At 40.3% G+C, this 18,643-nt stretch overlaps 1 protein-coding gene across 33 annotated transcripts in view; it reads left to right on the top strand.

Moving 5' to 3' along the window:
- Ncor1 (nuclear receptor corepressor 1) overlaps positions 1 to 18,643 on the top strand; it is a 146,267-nt gene that overhangs the window by 124,053 nt on the left and 3,571 nt on the right. For 27 of the 33 annotated variants that reach the window (XM_027427202.2, XM_027427201.2, XM_027427194.2 and 24 more), the window contains 9 exons: positions 2,233 to 2,404; positions 2,769 to 3,262; positions 5,557 to 5,685; positions 6,491 to 6,654; positions 6,858 to 7,069; positions 9,108 to 9,248; positions 12,279 to 12,421; positions 17,335 to 17,388; positions 17,603 to 17,824. In XM_027427202.2, coding sequence (XP_027283003.1) covers positions 2,233 to 2,404; positions 2,769 to 3,262; positions 5,557 to 5,685; positions 6,491 to 6,654; positions 6,858 to 7,069; positions 9,108 to 9,248; positions 12,279 to 12,421; positions 17,335 to 17,388; positions 17,603 to 17,824 — 1,731 coding nt within the window. The remainder of the gene's footprint in view (positions 1 to 2,232; positions 2,405 to 2,768; positions 3,263 to 5,556; positions 5,686 to 6,490; positions 6,655 to 6,857; positions 7,070 to 9,107; positions 9,249 to 12,278; positions 12,422 to 17,334; positions 17,389 to 17,602; positions 17,825 to 18,643) is intronic. The other 6 variants (XM_027427209.2, XM_027427204.2, XM_035447255.1 and 3 more) reach the window with 5 other exon arrangements.

Here is an 18,643-nt window from a genome sequence, read left to right as displayed (position 1 = left end):
AAGGCTATGTGTACTCAAAACAAAACAAAAAAACCCACACCTCCTAATTCCCTGTGAGCCTTTGGGGACCATTTTCATTTAGATTACCATACCCAGCTTTCAAACTACTACACCTAAGCTGAGGCAGGAGGATTGTATATTTGATATCAGCCTGGCATTCATAGCAAGATCCTGTCTCATAATAAGAAAAGAGTTAAGAAGTAAGTGTGTGTGTGTGTGTGTGTGTGTGTGTGTGTGTGTGTGTGTGTGTGTCGGCATTTAGAGTGATGGCATGAAACAGGTCACCATCAGGAACAGCAGATACTATATTTATTTTGGACATATTTAATTTTACAGACATTTGAGCCATCAGCTTTATCCTTGATACATTTTTCTTTCTTGATTATTTAATCAAGTAAGATCATTTACTAGGTCCATATTGTCATATATACTAATCTGACACTACAAGACTGTTCTACAAGAGTTGAAACCGTGGTCAAGAGGTTTCCACAGGCAGGTGTGAAGAAAGGAGTCTGTCAGTCTCTAGATGCCATCCAAAGGGCAAAGTAGGTGTAGGCAAAAGGAAAGTGAGATAATGGTTGCACAGGTAGGTACAGAAAGGAAGATACAATGGCAAGAGGATGTTGAGTTCGTATTTTAATGAGGGACAAACCCTATGAAATCATTGGTAATGTAAGCAGGTGGATGGAACCCAAAGCTAAATCATCACATTTTATCCAGTCATATTATTCCTGATGATTTATGTGGTTTGTACTCAATGTGGTTGCACACCTGAAATACATTTAAATATAACCCATTATTTATACATAGAAAAAAACCACCAATAGCCTGGCTCTTAAAAATGCCTGTAATATTATAAATTATGTATTAAGACCATAATGTTGAGTCCATGTAGATTATATGAAACATTTAAAATTAGAGTCAAATTCGAACGATATAGAACTTTGGTAACACATGTTGATCCCACTGATTTGCAAAGTGATAGGTAAAAATATCAAATTTCACTATTCTCATTAGATAACTCAATTGATCTTTTCCATGTAGCAGCTTGACAACAGACACTAATATATATGACAGATGCAATGTAACTCTTATGCATAAAAAACATTGCAGACTAATTGATTAGCAGTTCCACTTCTAGGCATCGGTCTTATAGAAATACTGTTATATGCCAAAATATATTCAGAAGGAAGGAAATTGTCACAAAGTATGGCTGAAGTGGTCCTGGCTACGGGAGTAAGTCTGTGCTAAAATGTCTAGCTCTTACACAGGCAAAGAATGAGGTAGAAGGTTGGAGAGAAGACAGAGTACAAGGAAAATAGAAAAGAAATTGATCAGGGACTTAAGAGTTTAAGATTCTCCCAGCTCTGCTATGAGAGAGTTAAAGCTAAGTGAGTAAAACTCTCAAACCTCAAAGAAGGGTAGCTGTGGAAGACAGAGCTTTCTGAAACAAATGTAATTGGTAAGGAGAAGTAAGAGCAAGGGGCAAGGGAGGTAAGATAGTCCAGTTTGTAAAGTGCTTGCCACATAAGTTTAGCAACCTGAGTTTGGTTGCCAAACCATGTAAAAACACTGGGTCTGGTGCCATGTGCTTGTAAAAGCAAAGCTGTTAAGTCTTCGCCAGTTTGATCCCTGTTGCTCACTAGTCAACTTGCCTTCCCAATCTCTAGACTTTAGGCCAGTGAGAGACTGTTTCAAAAAACAAGGTGGAAATACCTGAGGAATGACAGGGATTGGTCTCTGGCCATGCACATGTATGCACATGTGTATGTAGACACAAAAAGGCAAAATAGGAGGAACTGTGGTTGAGTGTGCAGGAACCCCAAGCTGCAATGCACCTGCTGTATTTACTTTCATTGTGATGCATGGAAAGTTGTTTGATTTGGGAGATGATACTAAACTTAGCACAATCTGTAGCATGAGAAGCTAAGATGTATAGTACTTCGATGTTGGGTCTTCTCTTTCCTTTCTGGAATGGAGATAGCAATGCCTAACAAAAATGAAAATGACAGTAAATGACAATTGAAATTTTGTTTAATTTTTGTTGGGTTTTTACCGTATCTTTATTGAGAAACTTAGAATCCATTTCTAGAAAGTATGGTATCAAGTTTCTTATTCTCATTTTCTATTTAGTAATACTAGAAATTAAAAAATTTCATAAATTTTGCTGCCTTTATTTCTGTAGCTGCTGCTTTTGAATTATCACTGTTCCTGTTTCTTTTACCTTTTCAGGATCAGAACAGCCAGGTCGACCTGGCAGCCACGGATATGTTCGCTCCCCTTCCCCTTCCCCTTCAATAAGAACTCAGGAGACCATGTTGCAACAGAGACCCAGTGTTTTCCAGGGAACCAATGGAACCAGTGTAATCACACCTTTGGACCCATCTGCTCAGCTACGAATCATGTCAGTCTTTTGTACTCTTACAAGCATTTTGACTAAAATAAGTACATATCTTGGATGTGTTTTTTGTTTTGTTTTGTTTTGTTTTTTAGCTTACATTTTTGATAAGTGTGTGTGTGTAAGTCAGAGGACAGCTTGTGGGAGTCTGTTCTCTACCATATAGTTCTGAAGATTAAATTCAAGTTGTGACCCTTGGCAGCAAGTGCCTTTACCTGCTGAGCCATATTGATTTTTTAAACCACTGACTAAAATAGTCAAGACTTTCTATTTGCTTTTTTAAAATGTAATTTGTTCCTTTGTTTCCCCAGCAGTCCCCACCCTACCCTTAACCCTTGCCTTAAGCACCTTTATTTTATTTTGTTTACAGGCCACTGCCTGCTGGGGGCCCTTCAATAAGCCAAGGCCTGCCAGCCTCCCGTTACAACACTGCTGCGGATGCCCTGGCTGCTCTTGTGGATGCTGCAGCTTCTGCACCCCAGATGGATGTTTCCAAAACAAAAGAGAGTAAGCATGAAGCTGCCAGGTTAGAAGAAAATTTGAGAAGCAGGTCAGCAGCAGTTAGTGAACAGCAGCAGCTAGAGCAGAAAACCCTGGAGGTGGAGAAGAGATCTGTTCAGTGTGTGTGCACTTCTTCAGCCCTTCCGAGTGGCAAGCCCCAGCCTCATGCCTCAGTAGTGTATTCTGAGGCTGGGAAAGATAAAGGGCCTCCTCCAAAATCCAGATATGAGGAAGAGCTAAGGACCCGAGGGAAGACTACCATTACTGCAGCTAACTTCATAGACGTGATCATCACCCGGCAAATTGCCTCGGACAAGGATGCGAGGGAACGTGGCTCTCAAAGTTCAGACTCTTCTAGTAGCTGTATGTATCTCAATCTGAGTTTCACAATGTGATATCTGAGTAAAGAATTACTTTATTCTTTAGGTAAAGCACCGCCTGGTATGACACAATCCTAATGCTTGACAGTAATATGAGAGGAAGTATTGTGGGTGCAAAGATGTATCTTCTAGTGTTCTTATGACTTACACATCCCCATGAATGTATTATCTAGGAAAACCCCCATAGAATTACAGTTAGAAATGGCTAGATGGAGAATAGAGCTTCTGAGGTATTTAGGCATCTGAAAAGCAATGGGAATATCTTCAAGATCTGTACTACCACATGTATTCTCTGAGAAATTGTTTGCTAGGTTCACTGATCTCTTAAAGCCTCTATGATAGTAGGTGTTTTTTTTTGTTTTTGTTTGTTTGTTTGTTTGTTTGTTTGTTTTCAAGAGAGTCTAGTAATGACTGGTATTCATTTTGTGTCTTTTTTGAGAATTGGATTTTGATTCTGTCTGGCTAGTTACTATGATATTTGCCCTGCAAGTAAGGCTCAAATACTACACAAAAATGCTTTTTAAAATTTCCTAGGTGTGATGAGATGCCTCAGCAGGCAAAGCCACTTAGCACTAATGATGATCTGAACCCCATAATGGGAGGAGAGAACTGACCCTGGCACCTAGTTGACAGCAATAATGGCTTTCTATACATAGAAATAGATATATATATATATGAACAAATACAATTTAATTTTTTTTCTTAGCTGTTATCTAAATTCTCTCTATATGTAATTTTAGAGAAAAACAAGCATGCTTAAATAGCAGTTGTGATACTGGAAGCAGTTTAATCGTGTAGTCACTTTTTACTATCTCCATTTAGGAAATTCAATAGTACTGCTAATAGAGTGCAGTTCTTACCTCCAAGTATCCACTTATGTTGGCAAATTTTTCAGAGAGATGTGGGCAGCTTGGTAATGAACTGTGGAAGAGATACTTCTTCTAATCTGGAATTAAAGTTTACAACGTAGGTTTTCAATGTGGGAAAACTGCTAGCTCAGGGAGAAGAGAGTGCAGGCATCTAGGAGGGAGTCATAGATGAAGTAGGTTGCTTTGGAAGTTTGTTCTTTATCAGTCTGAACACAGAAAGCCTAAGTTCTCAGAGTCTCAAGTCCTACTTTTGGGTATAGTTATCCCTTCCATCACTGCAACATCCTGCATAATACAACACAAGGGCTAGTACCAACTATTTAGTGTCAGTTTCAGTGTAACTTGAGAGCCTCCCTCGCCTTTCATCTTACACCCTAATCTTCAAGAGCAACATGAATATAGTTTGCAATTAGACTGATACTATAAGTCTTGTCACTTAAGATGTTACATAAGCACTGTTGAGTCAACAATAAATACAAAGCTTTTAAGTAAGAAAATTACTTACAATATAGTGGTTTATTTTATACAATATAGTGGTTTATTTTAGTTCCTAAGCATTGATTTCCATAACAGGTGGGAGGTAGGTAGACATGTTCATTTGAACAGTAAGAGCAATATGCAGTGGCCAAGCAGTTCACCTTCTATATGCCTGTGTTCAGCCAAGGTCGGGACCCTGACTCAGGCTCTGGCACAGCCTGGAGATGGCCTCTAACAGAAGTTTCTTAGTAAGTTCTTCCTTACTCTCCCCAAATCTCAGCTCTAAAGCATGGGCAGTTTGTAGAAAGTTGCCCATGGCGTTCATCTGCAGAGCCCATCAATTTTCTTGAGAGCTGTATGTATCTTAAAGGGGTGTGTGTGGGCATCCTCCAGAATTGGTTGATATCCTCCCTCTCTTTGAAGTAATTTCCTTCACATACTTCCTACCACTCCTGTTCACTTTCACGATGTAATACTTGAGTTATCTGAGAAAATCATTACAATGTTTTGTAAGCAATAACTGAGTCTTGGGCCAAAGAAGCAGATTTATGACCTGTTGTGTTAAGATCAGATTGGTCCACAAAAATGGAATTCCTGGAATTGGTTAGCGGTTGAGACCCACCCCTCACTTACTCATAATCTCCTTGGATGAGTTTTAGCCTGTGGTTTCTTTTTAAGGTCCCAGGGGCTTATCACAAATCTGAATTCTGCTTCATCTCATGCTTAAAAACCTACAAACTACTGAGATTAGGAGCACAAAGGTACCTTTCATGGTCTTTTGAGTTTAAGTTTTAGTTTTATTCCTAGTGTGGAATGCTACTGACATTTCTTTAGAAGACTCAAATAACTAAAATATGCAAATAGCTTTGAAGAACTTGGACTTCTAAAACTTTGCATGGGTTTATTTTAAAATGAGGTTCTTTTCTTAAAGTGTCTTCTCACAGGTATGAAGCACCTAGTGATGCTATTGAGGTGATAAGTCCTGCCAGCTCCCCAGGACCACCCCAGGACAAACCACAGGCCTATCAGTCAGAGATGGCTAAGGCAAATCAAGCAGAAAGTATGTCTGTTTTTGCCATTTCCGTGTCATAATTTGCATTAACCTTTGCTTCTAATTACCTGTCTAGGCCATGGGAAGAACGTAGTGCTGGCCAGTCTGCTTTAGAGACATTTAGAGCTGTACTAACAATTGCACCTTTTATGTTATTATTTTTGTTACACTTGTTTATAGTTTAGTGAAAATAGAAGCACTGGGGCTGGGAGGTGTGTGTAGGCAAAGTAACAGTACACAAGCACGAGGACCTGACTTTGGATACCTAGAACCCACATGAGCAAACTGGGCATAGCATTGAGTCCTGTAACCCTAGCTTGGAGGAGGTGGTGTAGGAGCATGAGTGGTGAATGCTTGCTAAAGCTCACTGGCTAGGCAGTCTTGCTGAATCCAGGAGCTACAGCTTCACTGAGAGACCTTGTCTCAAAAATTAAAAGTCAAGAGTGATAGAGGAAAGACACTTGACATCAGCCTCTAGCCTGCATATTCACACATACATGCACATGCACTCTGTCTCTCTCTGTCTCTCTGTCTCTGTCTCTCTGTCTCTCTCTCTCTCTCACACACACACACACACACACACACACAAATGGCTGATAGCTTTGCCCATTTCTATGATCATTTTATTCTCCTAGTTTTCATACTTCTATCAGTGAAGATATATATATATGTATATTTTGGCTTCAAGATATAAAAACAAAAAAGATGCAGAGATGCATATCACATCCTATTATGTTTTTCTGAGTTATTAATATTTGATACTGAGTCAGGGACAGGCATCACTGGGATAATGTATCTACCTACTGTCTATTAGATGAGCCCACTCGGCAGTATGAAGGACCATTGCATCACTATCGGTCCCAGCAGGAGTCACCATCTCCACAGCAGCAGCCACCACCGCCCCCATCCTCACAGGCAGAAGGAATGGGGCAGGTGCCCAGGACCCATCGACTGATCACACTTGCTGATCACATCTGTGTAAGCCTTTTCCTACTTTTATGATGATGATGATGATGATGATGATGATGATGATGATGATGATGATAATGACTGCTGAGTTCAAGGCCCTTTGTGCTAGAATGAAACTATCTCCAAAGACAAAACAAAAAGTTCATCTTCTTACCACCCTCTTGGGTAGGTATCTAACAGCCTTTACCACTTAATCGTCTTCTCATTCACAGCAAATTATCACACAAGATTTTGCTAGAAATCAAGTTTCCTCGCAGCCTCCTACTTCAACATTCCAAACTTCACCATCTGCTTTAGCATCTACACCTGTAAGAACTAAAACATCAAGTCGCTACAGCCCAGAGTCCCAGTCTCAGACTGTCCTGCATCCAAGACCAGGTTCTAGAGTCTCTCCAGAACATCTTGTGGATAAATCCCGGGGAAGGTATAGTTTTGCTTTGTTTTTACCAAACGTGTGAATTTTGCAGCAATAAGAGCATTTTAATAGGTCTAAAATGTGGGAAATTTTTTTCTCGAATCAAATGTCATCTACCCTTTTCTTTCTGGAAAGTGCAAAGAGGGTGTATTTTCTTTATACATTATTTTCAGGATGTCCACTGTCTCGGCACTATGCACTATGTATGCATGTTAATGTATATTCATATGTAGTTGGGTAGGTAGTATTTGCAAGGGCTTAAGTATTCTTTCAAAATTCTTTCCCTGACTAGACAGTGCATTCCTTTATTTCCAGCTACTCGGGAAGCAGGGGCAAGAAGATATGAAGCTTGGGGCTAGTTTAGGCTACATAATGGGACCTTATCAAAAAATTCAGGAATAATAACACACACACAGACACCCCCACCCAGGCTGTGAGTATAGTTCAGCAGGAGTGCACTTGCCTCACGATGGCAAGGCTCTAGTGGTGCTTGTTACCAAAGTTCTGTCTAAATTTTTTTTTTTTAAAGGAAGCAAGGGTTTTAGTTCAGAGTAGTACACTAAACATCCGTTGATGTTGAATTATACTTGCATAGCCCAAAGGAAATTAATTCTTGAGACTACTGAGAACAAGAATGAGTCTCAATAAAATGAAGATTCTAGCAAATACCCTGGATAAACCAGACTCATGGAAACTTAATGCTTGGGTATAAAAAGAAATGTGTAGGAGACATGACTCTCTCAAAACGATCCGGGTGGAAAGATGTAAGAATAATGTACTGAAGAAGCTGGCTAGAGCCAGGGGATGGTACTCAAGACAGAGGCAGGGAGATTACTGACCCTCTCCTCAAATAAGAAAGAAATTGGCTGGGCTGTGGTGACTCATGCATTTAATCCTAGCACCTGGAGATCAAGGCCGTAGGATTTTGAGGACAGCCAGGGCTATGTGGTGACCCTGACTCAAGCAAAAATGTAGAAAACCTTCCAATATACTTTCCATGTACCCTTAATGCAGTGAATGATGGCCAGCTGTTTAGATTTTATTCTCACCCCTATCTCCAACTCTCACCCCCATGCCATACTGAGTTATTTTGAAGCAAATGTTACACATGATCATTTTTAAAGGCTTAAAGATAACATGAAAGCATGCTTGTTCTCACTCTTTTTGGGAGGTTGTCTTCAGAGACAGGGTATTTCTATATAGCCCTCACTATCCTAGAACTGGCTGTGTAGACCAACCTGGCCTCTAACTAGAAGAGACCTTGCCTGCCTCTGCCTCCTGAGTGTTGGGATTAAAGGTGTGCCAGTACACCCAGCATATATTTTACTCTTTTAAAAAAAGAAAAGTGGAGTTATTAAGAACAAAAGGCTGACTGTAATCTGTAGTCCTTCAGAGGCTGAAGCACCAAGACATGTAGAACCCAGGAGTTCTCACATGAGAGAGAGAGAGAGAGAGAGAGAGAGAGAGAGAGAGAGAGAGAGAGAGAGAGAGAGAGAGATTTGAAGAGGGATTCCAGTTGGCTTCCTCACTTACAGCGTACATCTGTGAAGTTTAGTTTCATTTCTCTTAGTAAAGTTACCTGATTTTATCATTTAAAATGTTTGCACAAGCCTTGCTGCCACAGTTCTAGGAAGGCTACCAAGTGGCCTACCACTGATCCACACCCAGGGAGTCCTGTAGTTTTAGAACAGGAGACATGAGACATATGGAAATGGATGATAATTGGGGAGAAGGGGTAGGAAAATATGTGTGCTTGCTTTTACATTTAGAAGATACAAAAAAATGGCTGAAGTGTGTGTAAATTAAAGGTTTAAGCCATAAAGGACAAACCAGTCTTTTTTCTCCTATGTGTTGATGGATGTGGGATTAAAGGTTCATAGACAAACCTCAAAGAACTCAACAACTGTCATGGTTTTAAGAACAGGGTAGGATTGACTGGGGAAAGAAATACCAAATACATCGGTAAAATTATATGTAGTAAATGCAGAATTTGAATTAGAGGTGACCCTGAGTATAAGATAAAATACTGCATTTTCTACCCCTGCAGGCCTGGAAAATCTCCAGAGAGAAGTCACATCCCATCAGAGCCCTATGAGCCCATCTCCCCACCCCCAGTTCCTGCTGTGCATGAGAAGCAGGACAGCTTATTGCTCTTGTCACAAAGGGGAGTGGAGCCTGTGGAGCAGAGGTGGGTAAACTGAACTTCTCCCCGGCTCCTGTTAGGGGCAGCCTGTGCCTAAGGCTTTCCTGAAGTCACTGCCTTGTTCCTCTTTGTGGTTTTTATATCAGCATAGGACTCTGGGAAGAATATCTAAGAGTATTTTCCCCGTGAGGTAATACTACTGGATGGTAGCCAAAGCATCACATTAAACAAGTGAGAGAAACTTCATCATTACTGCCACAGTTAATCTTCCTAGACCCTTTGGGCAACAGGTGGTAGTTGAGGACTTAGCTATATCAAGTGTTGTGGACTGCACACAGATTGTACCTTGTAGATTTTTTCTCACTATATTCTAACCATTGCTTTGATCTGAGTAACTAACTGCCCTTCATTTGCCCTATCTTATTGCTCTGTACCTCACCGGAGTAAGTACACTATGACACATTGAGTAAAGCACTTAGTCACTAGCATGGCATTTTCCTTCCAAGGTCGGGCTTACAAAGCTTTATTTCCACCGGGTGGTGACACACTTCTTTAATCCCAGCACTTGGGAGGCAGAGGCAGGCGGTTCTCTGAGTTCAAAAGAGACCAGCCTGGTCTACAAGAGCTAGTCTCAGGGCAGCCTCCAAAGCCATAGAGAAACCTGTCTCAAAAAACAAAACAAAGCTTCATTTCCTGCTGTTTCACCCTGTATTCTCTGTTGTCTGAGTTCTTTTCTTGAGAGTTGCACTGTTTTCTTGGCATTGATACCCTTTAATCCCAAGAGCAAAATACATGATTTGATGGTGGCCAAGGCATATTAGGGAGAAGAGAGTCCAGTTTTAAAACAGATCTATCTAATTTTAGGCTGCTGAAGAATTTCTAGGAGTTAATTGTACATATTTGTAGGCAACATAATACATGTTACTTCAGTGAAATGAGGGAGAAAATCTTTATACATTCATATGCTTTCCCAAATTGAATTTTTTTTTCCCAGTTCCAAGGAACCTAAGGCTCACTGTTTGCCTCCAGCAGCAGTAGGCATGCATGTGGTGCGAGACACACACACACATAGACACAAAACATAAGAGAGTAAGTGAGGGTCACAGCTGCCACTTCAGAATTCTGAAGATTGATTAGGAACTTGTTGCTAGGAGGGGAGGGGAACACTGGCTAGGTAGGAAGAAAAAATATATGACATTGTTTCTTTCTTTGACATATTTTCCTATATATTGTCACATACTTCTGATTTTTGGTTTTTTTTTTTTTTTTTTTTTTTTTTTTTTTTTTTTTGAGGCAGGGTCTCTTAACACTGGCTGTTCTGGAACTCACTATAGCACTATAGACCAGACTGGGCTGGAACTGACAGAGACCCCACTGCCTTCTGCGTGCTGGGGTCAGATGTGTGTGCCACCACACCCAGCCATACCTCTGCTTTTTGAAACATGTAACTGTACAGTATTAGCTGTTCCAAACATGCAGCTTTTAAAGTCTTCATGGGGGTTTTGGACATAGCTCAATTGGTAAAGTGCTTACTTAGTACTCATGAGGCCCTGGGTTCAAACACCAGTACTGCATAAACCTGATATATATCTGCATTCCCCAACTGGAGGCAGGAGGATCAGAAGTTCAAGGTCATCCTCAGCTACATAATCTGTTTGAGGACAGTCTGGGAGGCAGTGGCAGGCAGATCTTTGTGATCCTGCTCTACATAGTGAATTCCAGTCAAGTAAGGGTTACACAGTGAGACCTTGTCTTAAAAGAGCAGGGCTGGAGTTGGGTTAGAGAGATACCTTTAGTGATTAAGCTTCCAGAGGACCCAAATGCAGTTCCCAGCATCCACTTTAAGCAGCTTGTACCTGCTTGTAACTCCAGCTTCAGGGGATTTGATGATCTCTTCTGGTCTCTACAGGTACCTGCACTCATGTGCACACATACATATACAAATAAATAAATTCTTAAAATATATCTTTTTTTAAAAAAACTTTCTAATAAAAAAAACTTGCTCCCAAAATACAAAAACCTCATCAGACTTTATTATGATGAATTAATAATCAGTCTATTATAGATGAACAATGAGAATTTTGAGGGGCAATCTTTCAAATTAAATTTTTATGCACAGGGATCATGTCTTTTTTTTTTTTTTTAAGATTTTATTTATTTATTTTGTATACAGTCTTCTGCCTGCATGCCAGCAGAGGGTGCCAGATCTCACTCAAGGTGGTTGTGAGCCACCATGTGGTTGCTGGGAATTGAACTCAGGACCTCTGGAAGAACAGTCAGTGCTCTTAACCACTGAGCCATCTCTCCAGCCCCCAAGGGATCATGTCTTTTTTTCTTCACAGATAGTGTTTTTGTGTTTAAATGGTGAATGAATACATATGACTAGATAGTGTTGTCATCAATATGTTCTGTTACAATCTGTTAGAGGAAACTTGTTAAACTTTATGAGTATGGGAGACTACCATTGAATTTTGAGATCCATTGTATTAAAGCCCAGTTCCTCTCCTGTCGGTCTTAAAATGATTATAATAGTTAAGGCAGTTTTATGCAGCTATTTTGCTGAAGTTCAAATGATTGGCTAGATATGAACCTTTGCTATTTTACAGGTAGGTGTGTTATTAGTCACAACTAGTGTAGTTGAAGAGAATGTCGCGAGTAAGTTAGTTACTAGTTCATATAACCATAGTTTGTGCTGTTAAGCAAGTAATCCTTAAGAATTTGTGCTGTAGATTAGCCAGGCATAGTGGCACACACCTTTAATCCTAGCACTGGGGAGGCAAAAGCAGAGGCAGGCAGATCTCTGTAAGTTCAAGACCAGCTTGGTTACATAGTTCCAGGACTGTCAGAGCTACATAGTGAGACCCTGCCTCAATAAATAAATAAATAAACACATAAACTAAACTGTAGGTCATCTTCATTCTAGTCCTTATTTTGCTGTTTCATCTTTTAGAGCCAAAAAGCCTTTGACTATGTCTGAATGAGTTTATGGTCACATACTGTTTCCTGGGGTGGTAGCAAACACAGAAGGGGGAGGCAGTAGGAGTGCACTATTCTAACAGTCTGTATTCCTGACAGGACTGATTCTCGATCTCCAGGAAGTATAAGCTACTTGCCTTCCTTCTTCACCAAGCTCGAAAGCACATCGCCCATGGTTAAATCAAAGAAGCAGGAAATTTTTCGTAAGTTGAACTCCTCTGGTGGAGGTGACTCTGATATGGGTAAGTGGGATTTCCTTCATGAACCCCAAATAAAACATGCATTAACAATGCTATCTCCAGCGTTGCCTTTTTTACAATCCTGAGTTTGAAGGTTTTTATACAGCATCTTGATTCTGTACAATATCACAAATTCACAAATAGTTCATTCTTAGGAAACAGGAACTTGGGTGTTTCTGAAGCCATCTGTCTTCATGGAGAACTAACTGGCTCTAGGCTACGTTTGTCTTTATATGTGGCTAAATTAATTCTATGTAGGTTTTTATTGATTTTAAAGCCCATTTGTTTTACTTTATCTATTTGAGCCATCTCCACGTAACATTTCTTCAAATACATGAAAAGCATGTTTTTCATGAGTCTTGCCTCTAAGTCCTGTTTCATCAATCATTCTTAACATCCTTGTTCCAAGTATATTATTATCTCACTCTATTTAGCTTGTCTTTTGAAAGTCTTCTGAGTAATTCAAATAAATGATACTATCTGTCCTAAACTTACCATTCTTACTATAGTGTAAGAGTATCTTTCTAGTCGAAACCTGAACAGCTAAGTTACATGACATTGTGCCTTAAAACAGATGTCAAGATGTCAGTTGGCTACTCTGGAATCATCCCTCCCTGCTCTGTTTTGGAAATTACTAGTTCTGGATATTGGACAGGGTGATTTATACTTGCTTCATCCTGGCTGTCTTCTAACCTACAGGTTTCAGGACAGTCCTGTGGCATACAGATGTAACTATGATAAACTAATTGTTGCAAAAAGATTAAGTAGCACTTGGGGGCTGGAGAAGATGGCTCAGAGGTTAAGAACACTGGCTCCTCTTCCAAAGATTCTGAGTTCAATTCCCAGCAACCACATGGTAGTTCACAACCAGCTGTAACAAGATCTGGTGTCCACTTTGGGCCTGTAGGGATGCATGCAGAAAGAACACTGTGTATATAATAAATAAATCTTTAAAAAAAAATTAAGTAGCACTTATTGTGTGTGCCACACACTACATGTTATTATCTCCGTTTTATAAATGAGGAAGGAAATTGAGTCAGAGAGGTTTAATAACTGATGAAGGTAACCAAGAATTAGTAGGGCTGGAACTCCAACCTAGCATTCCAGCCAGACTCTGCTTCCACTGATGCATCCCTCTAACAGTTCAGTGCTCGGTGTCCAAGGTTGTTGGATAATGTCTCTGGAAAGCTGTATGGCAGCCTCGTGTGTGCTTGCTCTCATCAGATTGCTGCTGTACTATTATTTACATGCCCTCTGCTACCCGCCAGTTTGTCCCCGTCCCCCCCCCCTCCCCGCCAGTCAGGGCTTCTCTGTGTAGTCCTGGCTGTCCTAGAACTAGCTCTGTAGACCAGGCTGGCCTCGAACTCATAGAGATCCACCTGCCTCTGGTTCACAAGTACTGGGATTAAAGGTATGCACTATCACTTGCCAGCCAGTCTTAATAACTGGCCAATGATAGAGAATCTAGAGAGAACTGTCTCTGATCTATTATTTGCTAATCTCCCGACCCTGTGAAAAATTCTGGGCTTTAAGGCTGAACTGATGGACAGGCATGTAATTACATCTCTACCACTCATGATTAATACTTACTGCATGTTCCTCTCTGTTGAATGGTGAAGAGAAAATGGTGAGCATCACCTCACTCATTGTGAAACTATTTTGTCTCTACATTATTAGATGTATTTTTTTCTCCCTTTTCTTCATTTTAGTACAGCAAATATAGACTACAGAAAACTGAGCAATAACTCCCAAGAGTGGAAGGATTTTAGATAGGAATGCCCTGAATTCTCTTTAAGTGGCAACAAATTGTAGAATGCTGACCAGAACTGTCAGACGTACAGGATGACCAAGCTACCCATCGTATTATTAGAAACACTGCCATTACAAGCTTTTGATTTCCAGTCTTCAACAGTTTCATCTATCTATAGTTCTTTAGAAATCACCAGCAAAACAAATCGGTGCTTTCATGTACACCTCCAGGCCAGAAGAGGACACCAGATCTCATTACGGCTGGTTGTGAGCCACCATGTGGTTGTTGGGAATTGAACTTAGAACCTTTGGAAGAGCAGCCAGTGCTCTTAACTGGTGAGCCATCTCTCCAGCCCCTGTACACAGTTTCTTAACTTAGAGACGACCTTTCCAAGCATACAGACACACAGGCCGAGCGAGGGACAGCAGATTGCTGGGGACCATGTTACTCTCTATCCTTTTGTCTTGCCTGACTAGTGGGGAGGAAATCCTCGACAGAGCATGCTGTGAGTTCCTGAAGCCTCCTTGATAGCTTTTCCTTTGGTGGTATTTTCACACCGTCCTCATCAGGCGTTTAATAAACTGAGTTCTATATTGACGGGTGGTCTCACAAGTGTTTAGGGAAACCTGGTATGAGATAGTGTGTTGAAATTGTGTTTGAGTCTGGGATTATTTTAATTTTATGTATGGGTGTTTTTGCCTGCATGTTTGTTGTGTACCATATGTACCATACTCATATGGGACAGAAGAGGGCATTGTATCTATCCCATGGAACTGGAGTTACAGCTGGCTGTCAGTTGTTATGGATGCTGGAAATGAAACCCATGTTCTCTGGAAGAACACTTAATCACTGAGCCATCTCTCCAGCCCTGAAAACCTGGGATTTTTAAAATTATTATTATGATTGTAAAAGCTCTAACTATAGAAGAAGGAATTTATGCTGGGCATTGGTGGCGTACACCTTTGATCCCAGCACTTGGGAGGTGGATCTCTGAGTTCGAGGCCAGCCTAGTCTATAGGGTGAGTGCCAGGCAGGCTCCAAAGCCACAGAGAAATCCTGTCTTAAAAAACAAAAAAACAAAACAAATAAAACAAAAAAAAGGGAATTTATATTAAATAACCAGTGATTCTAGGGCACCATAGAATCTTTACTGGGAAATAGAGCTGACAACCCAAAAGCCACCCACACCAAGAAAACTGCTTTGACTTAGTATCTCAATTTGTTTCCCGGTGGGACAGAACAGTGTCCTTGTTTTTTTAGCACTCACTTTACTGGTGGCTTCACAGTTGTGACAGTGTGTCACCTCCCTTTGGCAGGGTTAGCTCTTCAGTTGCTTCAGATGGTGACTTACTGGGCCATTTCTAGTTTCTTCAACTCAGCCTGGTCCTTGTTTTCTCCAGTGCTCTCAACACCTTTTCCCTTACACACTGTGATTTGGGGGCATTTAAAACTGAATTTCATACTAAAAACCTATGAATTTGTGTCTGAAGTTTAGCATTTGTTTGTTTTTTGAGACAGTTTCTCTGTGTAACCGCTCTAGCTGTCCTGGAACTTGCTTTGTAGACCAGGCTGGCCTCGAACTCACAAAGATCCTCTGAGAGCTGCGGTTAAGGGCATGCATTGCGCCACCTTGCCCAGCTGTTTATTTTATCTCGTATATTACTGGATCTTTCCTAAAACTGAACACCCACTCTGCTGCCCGCATGAAGTTCCCAATCTTCATAACCAGCTATCTTCAATCTACTATTTTCTTGTCCTCCTCTGTTAAGTCAGTTCTCAGGTGCTTTCTTTCCTATCATTTATAAGCAATTGTCACATCTTTAAGACATGAGGCCTCACACTACACCGTGACTATCTGAGGACTTACTAAGTACATAAATTTAAGGCTCCAAGAATTTAGAAAATGGGAGACTGGAGGCCAGTCTGGTCTACATGAAGTTCCAGGACAGCCAGGGCTACTTAAGAGCCTGTCTATATTTTTAAAAACAAGTAGAAGATGGTATTTTATTATGTTACCGGGCATTCTTATCTATACATGAAAGCAGCACAATTAACTGTAAGCTTTGAACTGAAGGGGGTGCCTCATTCTGAGTGTTTGGTATTACAATTGTTTGAATTATAAAGTATATGCATCATATAATTCTTTAATTCTGGCACAGAAATTCTCCTGCCTCTACCTCCAAAGTGCTAGGCTTACATGAGCCACCACACCCTCTCTCACAGAGTCACCTTTTATTGCTTTTACTCTATTATGGTTTAGCCAGTAATGGTTCACTAAGTTAAGTTCTAGAAACTGTGTTATTTCAGGCTGACTTTGCCCACTGTGCAGTCTTTGGAAGTCAGATTGGCTGTAGTAGATATTCTACAGTCCCTTTTGCTATTAGGGGTCGTCTCCATGTCCGTCCATGGTCTTAAACTGCTCTGATCAAGAATGTTAATGTTAATGTTCTTCAATAGATAGCTCTCATCCTTAGGCAAAAAGTCTATCTTCCCATAATGTATAGTATCAGGTATCATTTAGGCATTGTCTTAGTTCCAAAATTGTTTTTTCCTTTTAACATTTTCAGCAGCAAATAAGAAGTGATGATAGAAACAACTTGTGTCTCCAAGTCCCTTCCCCTTTGGCACAAAATATTTTATAAGTGGTTTTCATTTCATTTTTAGTCAAGCTGCAAATTATAAATTGCATAGTTACCAGGAATTAGTGATGGATCAAGGCAGAAATTTTTTTGATCCAGGGAACATCCTGAGTCCAGAAAGTTTCCACTTAGCTCTGGTAGCGAGTTGCTTCCACACTATCCATCCACTGAGGTGGCTTTTAAACACTCAAACTTGACTATTGATACATTTCAGGGGTGTCTAAAGTCCAAGTCTCCATTCCTAGGAAGCCTGGATTCCTGTTTTGCAAATGACTTTTTCCTGTTTGCTTTGCCCTCAGCAGTGTACTTTACCATCTCTTTCTCTTTCGTGATTTATCTTATTTGTGTTTTGAGTTTTTTACCTGACCTGATTTTTTTTTTATTAATATCTTCCCTGCCCCAAGAATTTTCATTTCCACATGAATGAAATATAAAAAATCAAAAGGTTAATTTTATTCTAGAATTTCTTGAGACTGTGTATCATGATTATCTTATCTCAGTTAACCTAAAGATTTGTTTGAATGCAGCAGCTGCACAGCCAGGAACTGAGATCTTCAATCTGCCAGCAGTTACTACATCAGGTATGAATTCTAAATACTTGCTGAAGAGGGAGCACAGCAAAGAAATAGTAGGGATGACCCTGATGAGTGCTGCATTTAACATGAAATTTCTCAGCATCATGCTAGGTCATGCTCAGCAGTGTCTGAGTGTTGGAGAGTCCAAGTTCTTTCTTCGTTTTGCTGTGTTATGATCTGCCTCAGAAACAAGAAGCAGTACACTGCCTTGTCTCCTCAGGTGCAGTTAGCTCAAGAAGCCATTCTTTTGCTGATCCTGCCAGTAATCTTGGTCTAGAAGACATCATCAGAAAGGCTCTAATGGGAAGTTTTGATGATAAAGTTGAAGATCATGGTGTTGTCATGCCTCAACCTGTAGGAGTTGTGCCTGGTAGTGCCAGCACCTCAGTTGTGACCAGCAGTGACACACGGAGAGATGAAGGGGACCCTTCACCTCATCCAGGTAAGGTTTTTATTTCAGTGTTCTGCTGCTACTTTAAGTTGTGATGCATCACTGAGATCTCTTGTGCTAAAGAGGATGTTAAATTCACTTGAACTGGAGTTACAGAAGGTTGTGAACCACCATGTAGGTTGCAGGGAATTTTAACCTGAGGTCCTGGACAAGAGTAACAAGTGTCCTTATTAACCACTGCACCATCTCTCCAGCCCCAGTGTTTTTTTGTTTTTGCTATGTCATTTACTATTCTAATAATATGGCCAAATACCAATGTAGCTGCAAGCCACAGAAGAGACCACAGAAATGGAACAAAACCCCTCAATGGCAAAGGCATGGGTCATCAATGCTGTCCACCTGGGCTTGATCACTAGGACCAGGAGGACAGAAGAACTGACAACTGCACCCCAGACAAAATAATTTTTTTAAAGATTCGTTGGAACCCACCAAAGCCATTGGAGGAATAGGAATTATTCAAAAAGTCTTTTGCAAACACAAGATGTGTAGTAGCAATCATTTACAATCTATAAATCAACCAACAAAAAAATCTTAGGAACACTATGCTTTCAGTATTTATATCAAGTTATCTCTTATAGTTTTTAGGTTTATTTCCTATTTTCATGTAAAATTTTTTCTGGGGTTAAGGGTTAATAAATGTTTGGTGTTTGCTACTAGCTCTCCTACAACTTAACACATAGTAACTTTGAAGGTAGTATCAACTCACCTACTATCCTAGAAAGTGAAGTCTTCTAATTTTTATTGGTTGTATGTTTCTGTCTTTTAAGATCAATTGGTAACTATTAAGGAGTTCAAATGATACTGGCTGTG

This window comes from Cricetulus griseus, chromosome 7 (genome assembly GCF_003668045.3).
Source record: "Cricetulus griseus strain 17A/GY chromosome 7, alternate assembly CriGri-PICRH-1.0, whole genome shotgun sequence".
Lineage (NCBI taxonomy): Eukaryota > Metazoa > Chordata > Mammalia > Rodentia > Cricetidae > Cricetulus > Cricetulus griseus.
The sequence above is the reverse complement of the archived record's forward strand: the minus strand, read 5'-3'. Positions and strand labels throughout refer to the sequence as shown.